Raw genomic sequence first — 22,869 nt, 5'->3', positions numbered from 1 at the left:
TAATGATCAGCTCCACTGTTCTCTTGAATTAAACTACATTGTATTTTCTCCATCTTATCTTTCCAGGAATCCTGATATCCCTGATATCTCCCATAATGTAACAACATGCCAGCACTTACTAGACACTAAATAAATGTATAATAAATGAACGAATGAACAAATGGAGCAATATCTTCATGTGTTTTTCTAAAAAGTACATGCACTCATTTTAATTTTTTATCCTGCTACCCGGTGTGTTTACCAATCTGTTAGGAACTAGTTTTTCATTTAGAAGTGGAATCTTGACAAATTAGTGATAACTGAAATTATTCTGAAACCTTTATCTGTGACCAGTGTGATTTTTTTTTTTAAATTTCAGGCTCCTTTAGGAGAGAATTTTTGAGTGGCTTTGATCTCTTCCAGAGCTAATATAATTTAAGGTATAAGGCCATGAGCCTCAGAGGAAGGGCCATCTCTGTTTTTAAGTATAAATACTCAATAAATGTGACACCGCTCTTAAGCATTTGGATACAACAACATAAAATTCTACTAAAGTAAAAAGCTTGGCACCCCGTCTAGCCCACAGTGAGGGCTCAGTGAGAACTTTGCTCATCATTTATTCAGTCCCTTCTAGGCTTGAATGTGGACTGTAAGAGCCAATGTTTGTGGATTATCAAAGCAGTGCCCAATTTTTATTGAGGACAACAATGCCCTTTCCTTAACCACCATTCAGTTGTAACATTGTTGCCAAGGACTAATAAAATGTACTCTTTTTTTAGCTATGTATAAGCCAAGTGGATAGGATCTTCAGGCTGGAAAGGATTTTGTCTTGCTCAAAACTTAACAGCAGTGTTTTTTAATTCTTTTTCCCTAATTTTGCACATTTCTCTCAGTAGAAAGTGTCTGATCAAACGTCCTCAATCTATGCAGAATTATTTATTTATAAATTTTATACATTTATTACCATTCTGCTATATATATACTTTTATAAAAGTCATCAAAGGAGTGATATAAAAATGAATAGCAATGGAGGTTCTTGTGTTTTCTTTCCTCAAACCAACAGATTGTTTTATAACTATCCCACTGGCTAAAGGAAGTACTTCTGGATCTTACGAGAAGGATCTTGGCAAGATCAGTGTTCTCCAGGGTCACTGAGTGCATGGCACCCTGGCTCACCCATTGGCTCCCTCCCTTCAATGAATCTTATCAAAAGTACCTGGCTTAAACCCTTAAGAAAAAATTAGAATCCAATGACAGAATGATGTTTTAAAAGGCTTTATTTCCAGAGGAACCAGCTTTTTATGTTGATGCTAAATGCAGTACTTCACTCCAAATGAAAAGAACTAGACTTCTGATTATACTGTAGAATAACAAGAAAGGCAATAAAGCTGCAGTACATACCCGAAGCACACCAAAAGGAGTATGGTAAGGAAAAAAGGGGTTTTATCTCACAAGGCCATAAACACTGAAAAATTAACTTTTCACTCCAGGAAATCAGCAGTCATCAACATGCTCTTTTGCAAAACATTTAAGATTTGTGATAATAACAAGTACTGCAGTGGCATTCCGTGTGGTTCTCCACTTTGGCATTTCCCATCACTGTGGCCTAAAAGGAAAGTGAGAAAAAAGATGGATGGATGGATGGATGGATAGAGGGACAAAACTGAAAAATGTTAAATATCACTGTCTGTAGGCAGCCGGACTAAAGAGATGCTTGTTCTGTTTGCACATTCTCTATTTCAGCTAATATTTCACTCTAAAAGTTTGGGTTTGCCCTGTGGACAAATGTTATACTTTCTTCCAGCCCACCCCTCATCACCTCCACAGCTGTTCCTTGCATTCTGAATAAGTCCAGCTTGTCCCCACAGGTTATTTTTGATGTAAAGGGATGAATCCGTGTACCAATGTCAAGCAAAGGGTGGGTCATTAGACACTTCTGACATGAAACCCTATGGATGTGTTCTGGGGACATTTCTCAAATTGCCTGTTAGAAAACTTCTGGGGCCCTCTAAGTTCTCACCTTGGTAAATGCTTTGGCCACACAGCATGTGGCTTCTGAAGTGATGTTCTTTGGGACCAACATTGTCTTCTTGGACCTTGCTGGAGTGGGATATGCTCTGGAGAAGCAACAGCCCATGCATTGAAAAATTGGGGCACCCAACTTGGAGAAGTATTTGTTTTCCTTTAGCTTGCATTCTGGGCAACCTACCACCAAAAAAGGCAAAGAGTAAAATAATCCAAGAATGACTCAAAAAGAAATAGCTCAAGGGGTGGAACATGTGACTCTTGATCTCGGGATTGTATGTTCAAGCCCCACCCTGGGCATAGAGCTTATTTTTTTTTAATTGAAAAATAAAATTATTTTTTTTAAGATTTTATTTATTTATCAGAGAGAGAGGGAGAGAGAGTGAGTGAGCACAGGCAGACAGAATGGCAGGCAGAGGCTGAGGGAGAAGCAGGCTCCCTGCTGAGCAATGAGCCCGCTGTGGGACTCTATCCCAGGACGCTGGGATCATGACCCGAGCCAAAGGCAGCTGCTCAACCAACTGAGCCACCCAGGTGTCCCCAAAAATAAAATTTTTAAAAAAGAACCTGAATTTTTCCTGATTATGAGACGGTAAATATTCTTTTTCCATTGGAAATAGAAGGAAAGTAATAAACGTTTTTTTGGCTGTTCACTTTCATGCATAGTATCTATTTGTACTGATCGTATTTATTTTCATGGGAAATAATTTTTGCAGATGCATGAGAGATCTCAACAGTCATAGTTTCTCACATAAACATTAAAAAAAAAAAAAAGGAGTCGTTTCTGTCTCTTCAACCATGGATTCTCTATCCGTGTTAATAGCATGCCTATAGCAAGCACAAAACTTGACAGATGAAACACCATGCTCATCTGAAAGGAGAATTTTGCCCAGAGGCAAAACAGTTTCCCCTTTAGAACATGCTATTGTTTTTTCCCCCCATGGAAATTGCAAATATTGACAGAGAAAAAATAAGTCAGAATTAAGAAAACTTGGTGAATGGAGAGCCCTGATATCAGATGGGGAGCATCCACATTGGAGAACTGGGATTAAAATATTACCAATTGTCTAAGAAAAACCATAACCAAGAGTAGCTCACAGTTTCATCACATACAGAATTATATCAGCTACTCTATGAGATTTTTCAAACAATACAGCAAAACAAATGTACTGCATAAAATGGTGGTGTTTTTCTCCTTTGTTAACTGATGTGAAAATTCATTTACAGAGGAAATGTTAAAATCTTCTCAAATCTTCTGGGAAAAGTGTAAAAAAAAATCGAGCTGACTAAATAAGGAGCATTTTCTACTTATAAAACTCAGAAAAGGAATAATAAGGAATTTATTTCAGATGAAAATGTATATGCTGCTATTTAAGTGGACATGTTAGATAAATTTTCACTATACATTATCTGAATCTAATTTAACTTTATGTGTATAGTCAAAAAGTGTCTGGATATGTACCCAGCAGCAAAGATTTATCACATTTGAAAAGGAGGTAGAAATGAAATTAATGGAGTTATTGATGTACATCTAGAAATGTGTGTTTTTCTTATTACTGCAAATCCTTTCGGTCACATACCTTGTATTGTAAACTCTCCTTCAGGAAAGGAATGGAGAATATGCAGAAACACAGACAATGTGGCCAGAATGACAGCTGCATATTTTTTGTAGTAATCCATGGCTCTCCTGCAAAACATTAAGGAAAACAAAGTTAATCTAAAATTGACTTACCAGTCATAAAAACAACTAGTAGTTTTAACAGTACTACTAGTAATACTCATCAGTGTCTTGACCCCTCAGCTTATAGCTCCAAACACTCTCTGGAGCCATGTAAATAGGAAAATAATTTTTCCTTAGGAAAGAGCTAGGAAATCGAATCTTTCCATCTCAAATATAAATCAATAGAATTGGACTTGATGCAAATAAAAAATTCTCTTTTTAAATACATCATTCTGCTAAGCCTCAGTGTCCTTAATTGTAAGACATGAAACTTGAACTAGATAATGTCTAAGAAGACAGAGAAGGCAAAAGAGAGAGATAAGCTCTTATAAAATAGATAAGCTTATATGTGATATATAAAATGTATAAGCATTTGAGTTCATCCTTCCCATTCCTACACTGCCAGGTGGGAGAACAGAAGGAAAGGATAATGGGGCACCTGGGTGGCTCAGTAGGTTAAAGCCTCTGCCTCCGGCTCGGGTCATGGTCCCAGGGTCCTGGGATCGAGCCCCGCAACGGGCTCTCTGCTGAGTCGGGGGAGCCTGCTTCCCCCATCTCTCTGCCTACCTCTCTGACTACTTATGATCTCTGTCTGTCAAATAAATAAATAAAATATTTATTTAAAAAAAAAGAAGGAAAAGATAATGTCTTTCCTGCTTTTTTTATTAAGATTTATTTTATTTATTTGAGAGAGAGAGCATGAGAGGGGAGGGGTCAGAGGGAAAAGCAGACTCTCTGCTGAGCCTGGAGCCTGATGTGGGACTCTATGTGGGACTCAATCCAGGGTCTCTAGGATCATGACTTGAGCCAAAAGCAGTTGCTTGACCAATTGAGCCACTCAGGTGTCCCTCTTTCCCGCTTGATATTCACTGTTAGTAGTGAGCTCTAAGGTTCATTATCAGCGTGCAACAGTAAATGCTAACCCAGCAATGTGGCAAGAGCAGACAGCAGAGAATGTTTATCAAAGTTTTCCTAAATGCATTTCTTGAGTTATTTATACCTGTAGATACAGCTTTACCTAAGCATTTTGAGTGCATAAGATCAGGCTAGCCATTGTCAGCTGAATGATTGACCATATCCAGCATTGACCTTACCGCACCTGAGAATGGGCAAACAGGGAATTGGATTGTATCCCTACATTTCCTACAAAAACCTCAAATAAGATAAAATGGGTAAGTTTTATTCCTATTTTTTTAAGTGAAAGTGTTATGGATTACTCATGTTCAAACCATGAGAGGTAAGATGAACAGAGCATCAATTACCAATAAAAAGATAATTCAGAACATTTAAAGGAGAATTAGCACCAACTTTACAGAAACTCTTTTAGAAAACAGAGAAGGAGGAATAGTTTCTAACTCATTTTATGAAGCCACCATTACCCTGACACAAAAACTAGACCAATTCAGTATGAAAGAAAGAAAGAACCAAGAAAGAAAGAACACAAGAAAGAAAATGAAAGACCGGTATACCTCATGAAATTAGATGCAAAAATCCTAAACAAAGTAATAGCAGATCAAACTCAGCAATGTATAAGAAGCTTTATATATGACCTACTGGGAATAATTCACATATGCAAGGTCTGTTCAATATTTGAATATCATTTAATGTAATCTACCATATCAGTAAGGTAAAGAAGAAAAAAAAATGATTTGATATATCAGTTGACAACATTCAATACTTTTTCATAATAAAAAGTTGCCAAAAACAAGAGTCAAAAGTTTTCTCAACTTGATAAAGAGCCTTTACAAAAAACCTGCAGCTGACATCATACTTAATGATGAAAAAATGAATGTTTTCCCCCCAAGATCATCAACATGGCAAGGATGTCCACTCTTACCTGTTATTCCGTATAGTCCTGGAAGTTCTAGCCAGTGTAAAATGGCAAGACAAAGAAATTAAAGACACACAAAATAAAAGGGGTGAAATAAAATTATCATATATGTAGATGACAGGATCATCTATGTTTTTTAAAAAAAGGAACCTACAGCCAAGGTCCTGGAACTAATTAGTGAGCTCAAAAAGATTGCATGTTGTAAGATCAACACACAAAAATGAACTGCATTTCCTCATCCTCAAAAACAATAATGTGAAAACAAATTTAAAACACAAACCATTTACAATTGCTGCAAAGAAAATAAAATACTTAATCTACCAACATATATACAGGACTCCTTTGCTGAAAATTACAAAAAAAAAACCCTGATGAAATAAATTAAACCTAAATAAATGGAGAGACATATCAGGTTCATGAACTAGAAGACTCAACATGGTAAAGGTGTCAGTTGTTTCCAAATTGATCTTTTTTATTGAATGAAATGCCTACCCAAACCCCAGAACAGCTTTTATAGACAGAGACAAGATTATTATTGAAAGGCAAAAGATCTAGAATAGCTAAAACAATTTAAGAAAGTGGGAGGAATCGCTGTTCTAGTGTTAGGACTTACTATACAGCAACAGTAATCAAAGCTGAGTGATATTGGCAGCGGGATAGATACATAGACCAGAAGAACAAAATAGAGATCCCAGAAATAGACCTACACAAACATAACCAGCTGGCCTTTGACAAAGATGCCAAAACAATTTAACAGGAATTCAACCTTTTCAACAATGGCTGCCAGTACATTTGGACATCCATAGGCAAACAAACAAACAAAAATTAAATACAAATCTCATACCTTGCATGAAAATCATTGAAAATGAATTATAGACAAATGTAAAATGAGAAACTATAAAATTTTTAGAAAAAAAAATGGGGGGACCAAGGACTAGGTTAAGAGTTTTTAGGATTAACAACAGAACGTGACACATAAAAGAAAAATTAATAAATTGGACCACATCTAAATTATGGGTTAATGCTTTGTCAAGAAGATAAAAATACAAGGTAGACACCTGAAGAAAATATTTGCAAGCCACATATCCAACAAAGTGTTAGTATCTAGAATAGACAATAAGCTCTCAAAATTCAATAGAAAAAAAATCTAATTAAAAAATGGCTGTTGCAGGGGCACTTGGGTGGCTCAGTCTTTTAGGTGACTGACTTTTGGTTTCTGCTCAGGTCATGGCCTCAGGGTCGTGAGATTGATCCCTAAGTCAGTCTCTGCATTCAGCAGGGAATCTGCTTAAGCTACTCTCTCTCCCTCTTGCCTGCCCCTCCCCGCTCAAATAAATAAATAAAATAGTTTTAAAAGAGAGAGAGAAGAAAATATGTTTTGCAGCAGAAAGGATATACAGATGGCAAATACATACATGGAAAGCATTTAACAGCATCAACATTTAGTAACATGCAAATTAAAACTACAGCAAAATAGTATATATCCATCAGAATAGCTAAAACAAAACATAATGATAATACCAAACACCGGTATGGATGCAGAGAAATAGGATAATTCAAACATTGCTAGGGGAAAATAAAATGAAAAACCATTTGAGAGCTTCTTTCTTTTTTTAAAAAAAGGATTTTATTTATTTGAGAGAGAGAGAGTGGGCACATGAGAGAGAGAAAGAGAAAGCATCAGCCAGGGGAGGGGCAGAGAAGCAGACTCCCCACTGGATAGAAAGCCTGATGTGGAGCTTGATACCAGAACCTTGGGATCATGACCTGAGCCAAAGGCAGATGCTTAACCGACTGAGCCACCCTGGTGCCCCATTTGGGAGTTTCTTATAAAACTGACCATATAACCCAACAGTTGTACTCAGGCATTTATCTCAAAAAAACGAAAATTATGTTCATACAAAACTTATATACAGAGAGGTTCAGAGCAGCTTTATTTATAAGAGACAAAAACTGGAAATAGCCCAAAGGCTTTCAGTAGACAGATAGTTATACAAGCAATGGTATATCCACATGAGCTAATACTATGTAGCAACATAAAGGAATACATTATTGATATCCATGCAAGGCAGATGGAGCGCAAGAGTATTGTGTTGAGTGAAGGTTGCATGCTGTATGATTCCATTTATATAACACTCTATATAATATAATAAAATTAGAGAGATGCTGAATAAATTAGCAGTTTTAAGGAGTTAGTGTCAGGGAGGGAACTGAGAGGGGGATAAGACTGGCTATAAAGGGAGCCACATGGTGATGGAACAGTTCTGGATCTCTATTGCCATAGTTGTCATACTAATGTACACACAGGATAAAATTGCATGGAACTACACACACATTCACACACACGAGCACACACACACACACACATACAATACCAGTGAAATCTGACTAAGCTCTGTGGGTTGTACCAATGTCAATTTCCTGGTTTTCACATCATACTACAACTAGTCACAGTATTATCTTCGGGAGAAACTGGCTAAAGTATACCCAGGTCTTCTCTGTACATATTTTTGCAACTTCTTCTAAATCTATAATTTTTCAGGTGCCTGGGTGGCTCAGTGGGTTAAAGCCTCTACCTTCAGCTCAGGTCATGATCTCAGGGTCCTGGGATCAAGTCCAGCATCTGGCTCTCTGCTCAGCAGGGAGCCTGCTTCTCTCTCTTTCTCTCTCTGCCTGTCTCTCTGCCTACTTGTGATTTCTGTCTGTCAAATAAATAAATAAAATCTTTTTAAAAAAAGAATTTTAAAAATCTATAATTTTTCAAAACAGGGATTTTTTTTTTTTAAAGGGCATTCTAAAATGAGGTTTAAAATTGCATGAGTCAAAATTTGTGGTTATTTTTCGTGCAGATTGACAGAATGAGACCATATTTTGGCCAAAGGTTTATATCTACCTATACATCTTTTAAGAAAAAAATTGTCAGCAGAACTAACAGTTCGTAATACAGAAAAACAAACTGTATGAATATAGGTAAGGCTAAAGCAGAGGTATGTTATTATTTCTCCCTGATGTATGTACTTGTACATAAGTAATTATGGGTTTTATTTATCTCTGTACCTAATTAGCACCAAATAAACATTGTTCTGAGTTGGTGGTTCTCAAAGTGTGATCTGGGGACTCTCAAAACTTTTCAGTGAGTTTGTGAGGTGAAAACGATTTTCATAGTAACCCTAAGATGCTATTCACTTTTTTTACTCTCAGCTTCTCGTGAGTGTTCAGAGAAATTTTCTAGAGGCTACATGACACATGCAATTGCAACAGATGGAGTACAGATGCACATGGGAATCTAGCTGTGTTCTATTAGGCCAATTTTTGGGGAAAAAAATACAGAAAGATAAAACCATGCCATCTTTCTTACTGGTTGTTTGTTTGTTTGTTTGTTTGTTTTGGGAGTTGTCATTTTTTAATAAATATATATTTGTGTTAATATGTAATAGGCTAAATCTTATTGTTTTAAAATGAATAAATGTGTTAAAACTTTTTCTAACATAATTTCTAAATCAGTAAATATTGAGAAATACAACTTCATAAAAAATTCTTTGGACTCTTCAACAATTTTTAAGAGCATAAACAGTTTCTGAAACCACGAAGTCCGAGAACCAGTGCTTAAGTGATTTACAAAGCCACAAGGAAATTTTCAGAATTGAAACTGGTTTCCTTTTTTAAACTAGAATCATTTTTGTACTTTGATATTGCAGCTCATATATTATGAAAATTCAGCATTATGCAGTGAACAATTATATCAGAATTAATTCAGAGAGAAACATTTATAACAAGATTGCAGAATGTGAGAGCATGAAGTCAACGTACATTTCAGAATCTGCTTCACTGTAGTGTGTAAACCTGGTGATTCACAGACCTGTACCCCTGGGGATAGAGTATTATGCTTCCATCAGAAAGGATGAATACCCAACTTTTGTAGCAACATGGACGGGACTGGAAGAGATTATGCTGAGTGAAATAAGTCAAGCAGAGAGAGTCAATTATCATATGGTTTCACTTATTTGTGGAGCATAACAAATAGCATGGAGGGCATGGGGACTTAGAGTGGAGAAGGGAGTTGGGGGAAATTGGAAGGGGAGGTGAACCATGAGAGACTATGGACTCTGAAAAACAATCTGAGGGTTTTGAAGGGACGGGGGGTGGGAGGTTGGGGTACCAGGTGGTGGGTATTATAGAGGGCACGGATTGCATGGAGCACGGGGTGTGGTGCAAAAATAATGAATACTGTTATGCTGGAAAAAAAAAATTAAAAAAAAAAAAAAAAAGAATCTGCTTCACGGTAAAGTGAAGAGCAGGTTGAAAAGGCAGAACAAAAGTCACCATTGCTGTAGCTTTCAGTAGCAGAAGTGACTTTATCTTTATTTTTAAAAAGAAATAGGATTAATCAAGCAGAAAGGGATTAACCTTCAAATCCTGAAAACATTTAAATAAATATTTTTATCATTCAAATCACCTTCAGGTCTTTCTGCTTTGGAATTGGGGAGAAAACGTTAAGAATCAAGACAGGAAAAATAATTATGTCCAGCTGGGATTTATGCTATTTTGCAAAATATGCTCAATCTTATTCAGATTTCCTGACCTCAGCCTCTTTTGGCATTGCAAGTGGGTACCTTGCAGACATCCCAGACCCTCTACATCTGATGCCATGGTCAGTGCTCCAACATGCTCTTACCTCCCGCCACCTGCCACATCAGAATGGTGTGAATCCAACAGAAGGAGCGTTTTCTCAACTTGGCCAGGAAAGCCTCTCTCCTCTATCTTGGTCCATCCAACTCAGTCCTTTAAGAAGTGGTCCTGCTGCCAGCCTCCCCATGAAGGTTTCACACAACCCCAAAGCCGGAATACATCTCTCCATTGCATCCACCTACCGCTTTGCTTGGAATTCTTAGACCAAGTTCCACAATCTGCCCTGTACTCTAGCCAGTAATGTACATGTTGGTCTCTCCATTTCCATGAAAACCTCCTAAGGGTAGAAACTACACTCCTCTGATCCACCACCATCCCTGGCCGCCGGGTCTTGCACAGAGTAGATGCAATTACGTTGCGCTGGGACTTTACAACAATAATAATAGTATCAACCCAAAGTTGCTAATGTAGAGCTGTCATTAAAGAAAAGATAACTCTTGAATGGGGACTTAAAATAAATGTTTAATAAAATAAAGTAATTAAAATAAAATAATTTCAAATAATAAATTCATTAGAGACTCTATGTTCTCACCAAGTCCCTAATTTGTAGCTGGCTAACATGTGAATCTCTAAGTGTTGAATATGCCACAGAATATGCCACACTGTATGCTGAGATATAAAAGTCATAAGAATTTAAAAGAAAGCTTTAATAAAAAGCATATGTAAGAGCTCCAAGGTTTAAATTGGGTGTCTCATCTCTTAGTTTACATCAAACTATATGTGTGCACAAATTTAAATTTGCTAAGACTGAGGAAAAGACAACATTCTTGAAAGTATAGAAGAATGTTATTGCCATAATTTAATATTATTAATATTTTCATATTATTTATTGTGATTATAATAATTAATAAATTAAATGATTTACAAAATAGGTAAATGCTTTACCAGTACATATAAGCTAACCAGCTAGCTAGATAGGCCAAGTATTTGAAACATACACACACATACACACCCTGTATGTCAAATGGGGTACAAAAATCGACACCCCACTTTTGGACATGGAAGTGGCACACATACTGTCATACTACAGAGGGAATTTAGTCTAAGATACTTCTGTGACCTTCTTTGGAAATACAACCCACTATCACATGAAAACTTAGGGGCAATGAATAACCAGGGGGCTTCTCTTTGTTTCTCCCCTGGTCTTTGGTTTTTTTTTTTTTTTTTTTTTTTTTTTTTTTTTTTTTTTAAAGATTTTATTTATTTATTTGTCAGAGAGAGAGTGAGCGAGAGCGAGCATAGGCAGACAGAGTGGAAGGCAGAGTCAGAGGGAGAAGCAGGCTCCCTGCGGAGGGCAAGGAGCCCAATGTGGGACTCGATCCCAGGACGCCGGGATCATGACCTGAGCCGAAGGCAGCTGCTTAACCAACTGAGCCACCCAGGCGTCCCTGTGGTTTGTTTTTGTTTGTTTGTTTTTAACATTTTATTTATTTATTTGAGAGAGAGAGAGCATGAGAGGAGGGGAGAGTCAGAGGGAGAAGCTGACTCCCCGCCGAGCATGGACCCAGATATGGGACTCAGGACTCCAGGATCATGACCTGAGCTGAAGGCCTTCACCCAACCAACTGAACCACCCAGGTGCCCCTGTGCTCTGTTTTTATGGCAGAAAAAAATCCTTATAAAGTTAGGCACCTGTCTATAGACAATTCTGGCCTGTACACACATATCTGTACACACATGTATACACACATATATGGAGATGTACAGGTATATCAAAGATTGCTCCAAGAAGATTACAAGTGCTTGGTACAATGTGACATCCTGCCCTTCACTTGCAAAGATGCTGCTATCCCTCCCCACCCCCCACTGCCAAAGAATAAGGTTTTCGGTTTTTTCTAAAGGTGGTGATGGGAGGGGTGACTCATCCACACTCTCCACACCGAGAAGCCTGTCTGACTCATAGCATGCTTTTGAGATGACTGGCTAAGACTAGAGGTACAATTCTTTTTGAACAAAACAGTATAAATGTAACTGACTTCAGGAGGGTTAGTTAACCCAAAGCTTCACCTCATTAGCCCAATTGAACCCAGCTAACTACCAAGGAGAGGAAAAGTCCAGCTGCCTTCAGTGAATAGTAACAAAAGAAAGGGAACCTCTAAGGTAGAGCCTTTAATCCTTGGCACATTGCCTGGCATGAGAAAGGTATTCGATAATCATTTACCAAACAGAGGCTCGGCCTGTTAGTTTTGTGTCTTGCCTGGTGAGAGAAGATAGCCATAGCTCAACCTGAGGAAAGATTTGAAGGAGGAACGTCACAAGGGAAAGTAGAATGTTTGCAATCCATCATCCCACAACTTCCACGGAGTCAGCCCCCCCCCCCGCCCCCGCCTGCTGCTGAGTGACTACCTCTGTTTCTAGGTGGAAGAATTTAAAGATCCTGGGGCCAGTAGTAAGGAACCTCAGCTTGGAGTGACCCTGGCAACATTTTTCTTTGCCCTCGCGCTCTAGGTGCAGTAAGTGGGTTTCTACCTTGTTCTTATAATGTGCTCTGCACCGCAGGTCCAGAATGAGTGTCTTGCATGATCCCATGCTCCAGCCCCCAGCCTCAATGATCCTCTAGGTTCTAGACATTCCAACATTACTTCCAGGCACACAGAGACCCTCAGACCTATTAACATATTCACTGACAGTTTTTCCAAAGATGATGATGTGGATGGTTGAGCAATTGGGGGGACAAGGAGAGACTGATTAATGCTCCCTCAATCTGTCCCTGGTCACTTCATCCACTCTTGGATATAGATAATTATTATTTTCTCTATCTTATAAGATGAGTTTGGGGGAGAGGGGAACTAGGTGGCCCAGTCAGTTAAGTGCTTTGGCTCAGGTCGTGATCCCAGGGTCCTGGGATTGAGCCTCCCATGGGGCTCCCTGCTTTGTGGGAGTCTTCTTCTCCTCTCCCTCAGCTCCCCCCTCACTCATGCTCTCTCTCTTTCTCGTGTGCTATCTCTCTCAAATAAGTAAATAAAATCTTTTAAAAATAATTTAAAATAGGCTAAAAATAAATAAATAAAAAGATGAGTTTGGGATAATTTGAGAGGAGTTCAATGTCGTTAAGTGCAAAATTTAAGGTCCAAGTTGAACCTCTGAAAGACTTAAAAGACTTTGAATAAGCACCTGCTACATGTTGGGCACCATGCCAAGCACTGGTGACACAGACTTGAATAAGCTTCCTGCTCTCTGGCCCAGATACAAAGGCAAGTAACTCTGAGAGGTGAAGAATGCTGTAATGAAAGCATTTGTTAACACTGAGGCATTTGCTGGATGAAGGACATGAAAAAGGAGAGATGATAAGCAAATAAGGATAAGGAGCATCTACTTGACCAGAAAAGAATCTCTATAGCAGTAAATGCGTATTTTAGTGTTTTGATATTTGTTCAGGGGCTTCGTGGATTCAGTAGTCCCCATAACTTATGAAGCAGCTACAGGTGGCAAACAGTGGGATTCAAAGCATCCCAGGATCCAGAGGAAAATAAGGCCAAGTAAAGTCACACAGATCAGGCGCAGTATTAGGGATGGGATTTCTGTCTATGAGTCACGTAACAGTGTTTTGTGCCTCTTTCGCTGGGGCTGCTGACTTGCCGTCCAGGCTGAGAAAGACTTGGAAACTTCCGGGGAACGTAAGCCACGGCCATGGCTGCTTGGGCAAGCACCGGAAGCACCCAGGGTCCAGGGTCGTCCTGGTGGCATGCGTCATCTGCCCAGGATCAACGTCAACAAATCATACCCAGGTTACTTTGGAGAAGTTATTTTTAAAGCAGAGTTCTTATTATTACCGAAGCCAGTATTACAGATACTGTGTATCTGCATCTGTGCAGATACTGTGACCTTCTTTGGAACTACAGCCCACTATCACATGGAACCAGAGCTTCTGCCCAGCTGTCAACCTTGCTAAAGTGTGGGACCAAGGCCATCAGGCAACTGGAAGAAATGTGGCCAGAAAGAGGACTGGAGCTGCTCTCATCATTGATGTGGTGTGATCCGGCTACTGCAAAGTTTTGGGGAAAGGAAAGCTGCCAGAACAGCCTGTCGTGGTGAAGGCCAAATCCTTCAGGAGAAGAGCTCAGGAGAAAAATTGGATGGTTGGGGTGATGCCTCCTGGTAACTCAAAGCCATGTGGAGGGAGGAGGTCCAATAAATGCCAAAGAGTGCTTTACAAGACAACAACAACAACAAAACAGCAACGGTGCTTTGTGTCTTCACAAAACCTTCGAAGGGACCCCACTTGTTTTCCAGATGAAATGCGGAGAAAGGAAATGGAAAAAAACGGTTCCATGGACAGGAGACATACACAGCACAACTTGTACCATTTCTGTCTTACCGAACAGGGGTTTCCATAAGGAAGCACCGAACAAAAGATGACCTTGAGATATTTATCTTAAATATTTATTTTAAAAATAAAGGAAAAAAGCAGTAATTAGAAGAAAATTCAAGGGCTTATGGATTTATGAAAATAACTTTAATCCCCATGACCATTCTTTTAACCGTCATATTTTAAGAAGTTTCTTTTCTTTTCTTTTCTTTTTTAAAGATTTTATTTATTTATTTGACAGACAGAGATCACAAGTAGGCAGAGAGGCAGGCAGAGAGAGAGGAGGAAGCAGGCTCCCTGCTGAGCAGAGAGCCCGATGCGGGACTCGATCCCAGGACTCTGAGATCACGACCCTCGTGGAAGGCAGAGGCTTTAACCCACTGTGCCACCCAGGTGCCCCAAGAAGTTTCTTTTCTTAATTGAATAAATTTAAGGGGCTTATAATAAGATGCACACTTTCTACTGTAATTTTTATTTAAAGGCACTTTACAATGTTAATTATGTAATTAAAATCTTGGTTTTTCCATTACCCTCTGGTTTCCCTGGCATATCAGCATTTTTTAAATTGTCTGCATACTAAATCTATAAGAAATTTTGATAAAACGGACTCTATGCACCACAAAATACTGTTCTAAATGGGAATTTCAAGTGTTTGCTGTTTAAAAATACCCAATTTTTAAAATTAACATTATTGGAATAATAAATACTGGCCAGAATAAAACACTGGATAGTATCAGTTTATCACTCAGAAAAGTAAAATATCCAAAGGCTAGAATAGTTTCATATGGAGCATTATTATAGCAATATAAGAATGTTTCTTGTAACTTTTTAAATTTGTGCATTGTATTTTGTTGTGTTTCTCTGAGCTATTTTGATGCAATCTTTTGACACACCACACATCATCCCCATTTAAAAGCATTAAGGCATAAAAACATATTTCATTTGCCTTGAAGTTTTTCAATAATAGAATAGACAGGCAGGGTTATTGATTTCTCTTCCCTGGTATCTTACTTTATAAGGATTTGTTTTTCTGTAATAAAAACACCAGAAGAGCTTCAAAGAAAAGCTCCTTTGTTGTTCATTGCCCCTAAGTTTTCATTTCTGTGGCAGGTTGTATTTCCCAAAGGTGGCAACAAAAATATATCTCAGCCCATTCCTTCTGTAGCATGACCTTGCCATTTCCACAACAAAACACAGTGTGTCTAGGGTCATCTGGGTGGCTCAGTCAGTTGAGCATCTGCCTTGAACTTAAGTCACAATCTCACGGTCCTGGGATTGAGCCCCACATTGGGCTCCCTGTTCAGTGGGGAACCTGTTTCTCCCTTTTCCCCTGCCTGCTGCTCCCCATTCATGCTCTCTCTTACAAATAAATAAACCTTTAAAAAAAAAAAAAAAGAAGAGGAAGAGGAAGAAAACCCACAGTGTGTCTATTTCTGTACCCCATTTGACTACTGAAACCAATAGAATATGACAGGAACAATATTGGGCCGGTTGTTAGGTGTATCCAGGCCCTAACTTGGCAGTTCCTGCTTCCTGTCTCTTAGAAGACAGTTGCCAGGGGCACCTGGGTAGCTCAGTCATTAAACGGCTGCCTTGGGTTTAGGTCATGATCCCAGGTTCCTGAGATCGAGCCCCACATCAGGCTCCCTGCTCAGCGGGAAGCCTACTTCTCCCTCTACCACTCCCTCTGCTTGCGTTCTCTCTCTCTCTCTCTCTCTCTCTCTCTCTCTCTGTGTGTCAAATAAATAAATAAAAATCTTAAAAAAACAAAAAACAGTTACCAGATAGAAAGTGCTACTACTCTGAGATGACCCTACAAGAAGAAGCCAACCTACCCGGAGAGAGAGAAAAGAAGGCTAAGCAGTAAGAAATGAAGAAGTCATCCTAGAAGACCTGTCCAGTTGAGCCTCCAGATGACTCCAACCCCAGCCACAACCTGACCATAAACACCTGAGAAACCCAAGTGAGAAACTGCCCAGGTGAGCCTAGGGTCACCTACAGAACTATGACAGAACAGTAACTTGTTTTACCCACGAAGTTTTGGGGTAATTGGATTCACAGCAATAGATCACTGGAACAAATATCTATTGCTCTCTCTTATAACAAAAATTTTTCCTCCAGGGTCTGAAACATAGGACCCCAATCTTGCCTTTCTGCTTTCTCCCCTTTCTACTGTCCTCTTACTTTTCCCCTGTGGGAGGTTATTTCTATAACACGTATTCAGTTTACTCTATTTGAGAAATGTAGCAATGTGTGAAAAAACATTTGGAGTGAGCATTATACACAGTATCTGTAATACTGGCTTCGGTAGTAATAAGAACTCTGCCTTTGGGACGCCTGGGTGGCTCAATTGGTTAAGCAGCTGCCTTCAGCTCAGGTCACGATCCCAGCCTCCTGGGATCGAGTCCCACGTCGGGCTCCTTGCTCAGCAGGGAGCCTGCTTCTCCCTCTGCCTCTGCCTGCCATTCTGTCTGCCTGTGCTCCCTCTCTCCCCCTCTCTCTCTCTGATAAATAAATAAAATCTTTAAAAAAAAAAAAAGAACTCTGATTTAAAAATAATTCCTATATTTAATGGAGCACTTGTGTGTGCTAGATGTTCTTTTGGGCACCTTGAACACATAAACATATTCAATACTGATGACAATCTTGTCAAGTATTACTTTCATTTTGGCTAAAGAAATTCTTGAGGCAAAGTAACCCAGACAAAGTCACAAAATTTGTCGCTAGTGGAGCATAGATTTTAGAATATCTCTTTACAATTCCAAACTCCAAGCTCTGAACCACACTTAGCTATACAGCCTTCAAATCTTTATATTTTACAATGGAGTTCTTAAATGATTTTTTCGGATGGTATATCCCTAAATAAGATGTTGACATCTTTTTGTCTAGAGCAGCATTATGTTATGCCAGCTTAAATATAACTTGCCAGTGTAATTTTTGATTTTACATATTTATCTGACTTCACCTTCTTCAGAACAGCCTCAAGAAAGCCATTCCATCCAGATAGAGAGGCATTTTATACCTGATCGAGTTGTGAGGACTGGTATCTGACTGTGGGAGAAAGGAGGAAACATTGACTTTCACATTAACAGTCCTTTGTGTGAATCTTTTTACATCTCTAAGAGGAAAGCGTTGTGGTGGCACAGATTTTGCAGGCTAGAAAACGATGCTTCAGAAAATTAAAGGGATCAGCCAAGGTCACGTGGAAAATGATCTTTCCTAAGATCATACTTCTTCCACCCATACCACTTCTATGGCCCTACTTAGTTAATCCATTACCTCCTTTAGGACATTGATTTACCTATAGATCATGCTGTTACAATTGTCTTCTCTAATTTGTTTCCCAATATTGCCCCTGATTCCACACTAGTTCAGCCTCAGCCCCTTCTAAACCCTCTGTGAACCTTAAGCCCTGTTTAAACCCTCTATTGTATTAAGAATGCTAGAGCATTTTTATAATGTTATCTCTGAGTCTGATGAACCAAGAAATAACCAGATTACTTTGTGCAACATTACAATATGTAATGCTGAAATGTTACACACCAAGACCAGAATTTGCAAAGATCATAAACTGATAACAAACCCTCCAGGATTCACAATCTGTAAAAAAAAAAGGAGTTTGGTGCTTTGAGTTGTACTGTTCTCAATGGAAATATTAATTGATTCCTATACATTTTCTCTTTGTGAAAGCAGATTATCCTGATCTCTTTTTGGACAAGATGTACATTACTTTCTAATTTTACTATTTCTATTTCACAGCTTTACTTTGAGTTTTCATGTAAATTTGAGTCCCACATTTATAAGAAATGTACAATGAAACCGAGACTCTGTTCTGGAACATAATCAATTGCTTTTCTAACATTCTTCACATGCTACCCTTTTCAGCAGGAAATGGTAAGAAATATGACTCAAAATTTCAGAAACTCTATTACAGAAAAGAGAGAGAGAGAAAGGAAACTTAAACCAAAACCAAAGTTAAAATTGAAATGAAAGCACATGAGCTATTCATAAATCATAACTGTTCTTATCTTTTTTTAAATAATTCAAACTATAGCAAAGTATTACAATGCAATTTGGATGATCAATATTTTAAATAGTTGATCTGGCATTGGGTCAAGTAATTATTTAAAAGGTATCTTCAGGGGTGCCTGGATGGCTCAGTGGGTTAAGCCTCTGCCTTCAGCTCAGGTCATGGTCTCAGTGTCCTGGGATCAAGCCCCGCATCAGGCTCTCTGCATTGCTTCCCCCTTCTCTGTCTGCCTACTTGTGATCTCTCTCTCTCCCTGAGAAATAAGTAAACAAAATCTTTTAAAAGATAAATAAATAAAAATAAATTAGAAAAAAGTATCTTCAGAAAATTAGATCTAATATTAAAAAATATTATTTTGGGGTGGGGAAAGGATCGTAAGTGCTTAGGAAATAAAAGCTCCCATGATGTTTAAATGGAGCTTCTGCATTCCCCAAGAGACCCATAATTCTTCCATGCGCCCAAATCCTATTTCTCGAAACTAATAAAGAGGGACAAGAGAGCACTTTTATTTTCGAGTCTCACTTTCCCAATAAGCTGCCGTTTCAACTAGTGCTCATGTAAATATAAGGTTAACAAAAGTTTCCAGAAACTCGCGTTAGAACACAACCAACTAGACTTGGTCAGGAGATTCAGAATTACAAGGTCATCTAGTAATAACTGGAGAAATAGCTCTGACTCTTATTTTTGTAGCATTTTATGAAAGAAGAAAATGCAAACAATGTTGTCCAAAAATTTTCAGCGTGACTCTATTCACGTCTACAGGAAAACATCTATTCAGAAGATACCAGAAGCTGTGGTCATTCATTCGGCTAAACAAGTGAGCAGCTTTATCACTGGCCAGATTGAAGATATAGTTATGCATCATTTAAAAACTGATTAGGGGCCCCTGGGTGGCTCAGGCTGTTAAGCGTCCGACTCTCCATTTTGGCTTTGATCATAATCTCAGGGTCCTTGGACCCAGCAGAGTCTGGCTCCCCACTCAGCAGGGAGTCTGCTGGAGATTCCTCCTCCCCTTTTCTCTCCCCCTGTCCCAAATAACATGCTCGCTCATGCTTTCTCTCTCCCTCTCTCTAAAACAAACAACAAAAATCTTTAAATAAATAAATAAACAAATAAATAAAAACCAATGGTAAAACAGTCTCCACACCTTATGTAATATCTACTCTCTTTCTACCTGACCCCTGTAAACCACTCAAACTAATGTCTTTCAAATGACACCCAATATTTCTTGAAGAAAATTTTTTAGATACTGACAGGCACTTGCAGATCTCAGCAGGAGACATTTGGTTTCTGGTTTCTGGTTTCTGTTAGATAACATCTTTGCCTGTGATCACGGACCACAGTTTTGCAGACTTCCTCCCAATTCAATTATGAGTGCCAAAAAGAGAACGTGTAAATGTCTCCTCACGAAGGCTTATGCATAGCTGACCTATGTTATAGAATATTATACTCCTTACTCAATTAAAATCCCAGAAATTGTTTCATTTATATTACCTTCCTCAGGACTTTTTGCAGGATGTGTTCAGGGCAGTTGATTGTGGATCTGAAGAGGGATTTTAGCTTTGCCTTGTGATTTCTCAGTAACTACAGTTAATAAAGTTCTCACTTGTCTTTTATACCAGCAGAGTAATAAAAACTGCATGTTCCCACCTGCATCTAAGCCCAGGGATCAACAGTAAATTCCACCCAGTGATTGAATGGTCCTTCATGTAATTACCATGACATCAATTTGATCTTATCTTGTTTCAACCCTTAGATCATTTTTTGTTTTGAGCCCTTTTCAGGCGGTGGTGACTTCAAGGTCAGCCTATGAAAAGAGAGCACACTCATTATCTATGTAATTTTATCAAGACTTACACACAACATCCTGAAAGTGGACACTTTCCTATAAACAAGACTCTATTAATATTAGATTTAATTAGCTAAGTACCTGATGTTTACTTAAAACAAGAGAGGAACTATAAATGTCAGATAGTAGATACAGAACATTACCAGGCTTACGTTATTCTAGTAGGAAACAGAAAAATAAAACACATATCTATTTAGATTTTTCTAAACCATTACTATGTATTTGGATTTGATAAGGATGCATAAAAAGCACAAAATAGTTCTAAGAAAGACTGATTAGTTCTCAACCGTGACTTTTTTTCCTTTTTTAAAAATTTCACATCTGTAAGGCTCAGTTTCCGCCTAAACAAAAAATACATGTTACAACTTGCCAGCTGGGGACATTTAACTCCAAGATTCCCAAACCATGTCTCTCTAAAACTACCCAGCTCCTCAGGATTCAACTCTGGCTTTTATCCAGAGATTATGATCCTTCCAAACGTCCACTCTCCATCTACTGAGCTCAGTGCCATTTCTGTAGGAAATGGCTTGAAAATAAACTACCAAGGACCTCCCCAGGAGAGGGCTTAGAAGATCTGTGGGATACAAAAAAGCAACTCTTGTTTCACATAAGGACACAGATCAAAGAAAGTAACATTGTGCTGTGATTTATTATCTGTGATAAGTTGATTTGTTTCAGTTCTTACACCTTTTCAGATTTCCATTATCTCCTTCCAGTGGTTTTTCTTAGGATCCACTCTAACCATTCACCTTTTTCTGGTGACAATTGTTGTCACCATTATTCATGAATTTCTATCATTTACATCTCGAAGGATTAGCAGTACATTTTCAAAGTAGCAGACTTACTGTGGAAATCTTGAGCCTTTATAGCTTCAGAGGAAGGAAATCTCTCTAGTCTTAGGGATAGCTCCCTTTCCCTCCATTCCGGCATTTTGTTCTATTCTCTTCCTTCCCTCTGTGCCTTCTTTGGATCCTTTCTTCCTTTTTATCTGTGTGATTAAGTAGATAAGATACTTCTTGTGTTCTCTTATTAAGTTATTTTCACTTGGTTTATGATTCAGCAATGGGCTTCATCTTTATTTCACGTTTCTGTATAAGAATGAGGAATATTAGGGACTCATGAAAGTTCTTAGAATATTTTTAAAGTTTACAGTGTTTCCGTATTCTTTTTTAAGCATGGTATGGCAAAATAAATAAATTAGACAACGGAGTTGTCAAAACAGTCCCTTCAGCATGTGACTTCTCCTGCTCCACAGACTCCCAATTTCCCTATTTAGGAGTGACGTTGAATCACTGCATTCTACACCTGAAACCAATACTACACTGATGAGAATTTAAATAAAAATTTGAAACAAAAGAAAAGAGTGAAATTTTTAGTTTTTATGTTTCTGCATTTATCCTATGTATATATAAAAAAGTTACACATAACTTTCCTTCCCCATCCAAATTATCTTTTACAGGATAAATAGAACACAGAAGTTGGAGAAAACTGAATTTGTACTCATAATTTAGAGGCATTTCTTTCTGTTAATATAGTATAAATTCTAGTTCTCCATACTTCCAAAAATGAGTATATATTACTTTTTTGGAGTATATATTACTTTTAATTATAACTGCAGAAATGAATTTTTAGTTACTGGAGGAGAAATAACAATTTTCAATTACAACCAGTTAAAGTACCAGTACTAAAAATGTGTTTTCAAGTCTCATTTTTTTATGTCATTGTTTTCCTGTATTACTAACAGTTCTAATCCCATACCAGGCCATTCTCCTCTTGGATAACAGGTAGGGCTGGTGGGTAAGAGATCCAAACCACACCTCATTCATTTATAGTTACTCTCCAGATGCTAAAATTTGGAGTGGAGTGCCCATTTCCAAGAAAGTAGACCGGCTGAAGAACATGAGGTGACAGGCCCACCAGTCACTCTTACTAGGCAAGGTCCTGAAAGGACATCATGCTACAGAGAGTGTGTCAGGCACGTCTTTGCATAGCAGTATGACACAGTGAATTTCATACATGCTAGGCTAAATGCATAAATTTTTCCTAATGAAGTTTTGTCATTTACACATTGGATATTTTTTTAAATAACCACCTTTGTAAATGATTCATATGTCTAATTGATTTGTTTTATTAAACATAATTTGATCTTTCTACTAACAAAGTATAATTATCACAAACATTACGCTATAATCAAAACAGCTGAGGCATGTTAAATGCCTGCTTTCTCGAGTAGTTTATTCTTCAGTAATTTTAATAATACATGACACGATTTTAAATTTTCAAGCAATCTAAGAGTATGTATAATGAAAATTAGTCTTACTTCTACCCCAAAATCTTCACTTCCATTCCCAAAGTTAATCAATTTTTCACAATTTCTTTTTTTGAGAGAAAGAGAGAGAGAGAGAGACAGAGAGCACGAGAAGGGGGAGGGTCAGAG

The 22,869-nt window shown here is 38.2% G+C and overlaps 1 protein-coding gene across 3 annotated transcripts; it reads right to left on the bottom strand.

The window, feature by feature from the left end:
- Positions 1 to 1,269: 1,269 nt before the first annotated feature.
- On the bottom strand, positions 1,270 to 20,162 carry CGA (glycoprotein hormones, alpha polypeptide). 3 transcript variants are annotated; one of them, XM_032338327.1, is made up of 5 exons: positions 20,078 to 20,133; positions 18,137 to 18,153; positions 3,585 to 3,691; positions 2,000 to 2,184; positions 1,270 to 1,585 (listed from the first exon to the last, which is right to left on the bottom strand). In XM_032338327.1, exons 3-5 carry the CDS (start codon positions 3,682 to 3,684, stop codon positions 1,508 to 1,510), a joined length of 363 nt encoding a protein of 120 aa, XP_032194218.1. In that variant the 5' UTR covers positions 3,685 to 3,691; positions 18,137 to 18,153; positions 20,078 to 20,133; the 3' UTR covers positions 1,270 to 1,507. The 3 variants fall into 3 exon arrangements, with proteins under 3 accessions (XP_032194218.1, XP_032194216.1, XP_032194217.1); XM_032338325.1 differs by lacking the exon at positions 18,137 to 18,153 and having other exon boundaries at positions 20,078 to 20,162; XM_032338326.1 differs by lacking the exons at positions 18,137 to 18,153; positions 20,078 to 20,133 and adding an exon at positions 10,231 to 10,276.
- Positions 20,163 to 22,869: the final 2,707 nt, after the last annotated feature.

Source organism: Mustela erminea, chromosome 4 (genome assembly GCF_009829155.1).
Source record: "Mustela erminea isolate mMusErm1 chromosome 4, mMusErm1.Pri, whole genome shotgun sequence".
NCBI lineage: Eukaryota > Metazoa > Chordata > Mammalia > Carnivora > Mustelidae > Mustela > Mustela erminea.
Note: the sequence above shows the minus strand (reverse complement) of the source record. Positions and strands in the feature narration are given on the sequence as shown.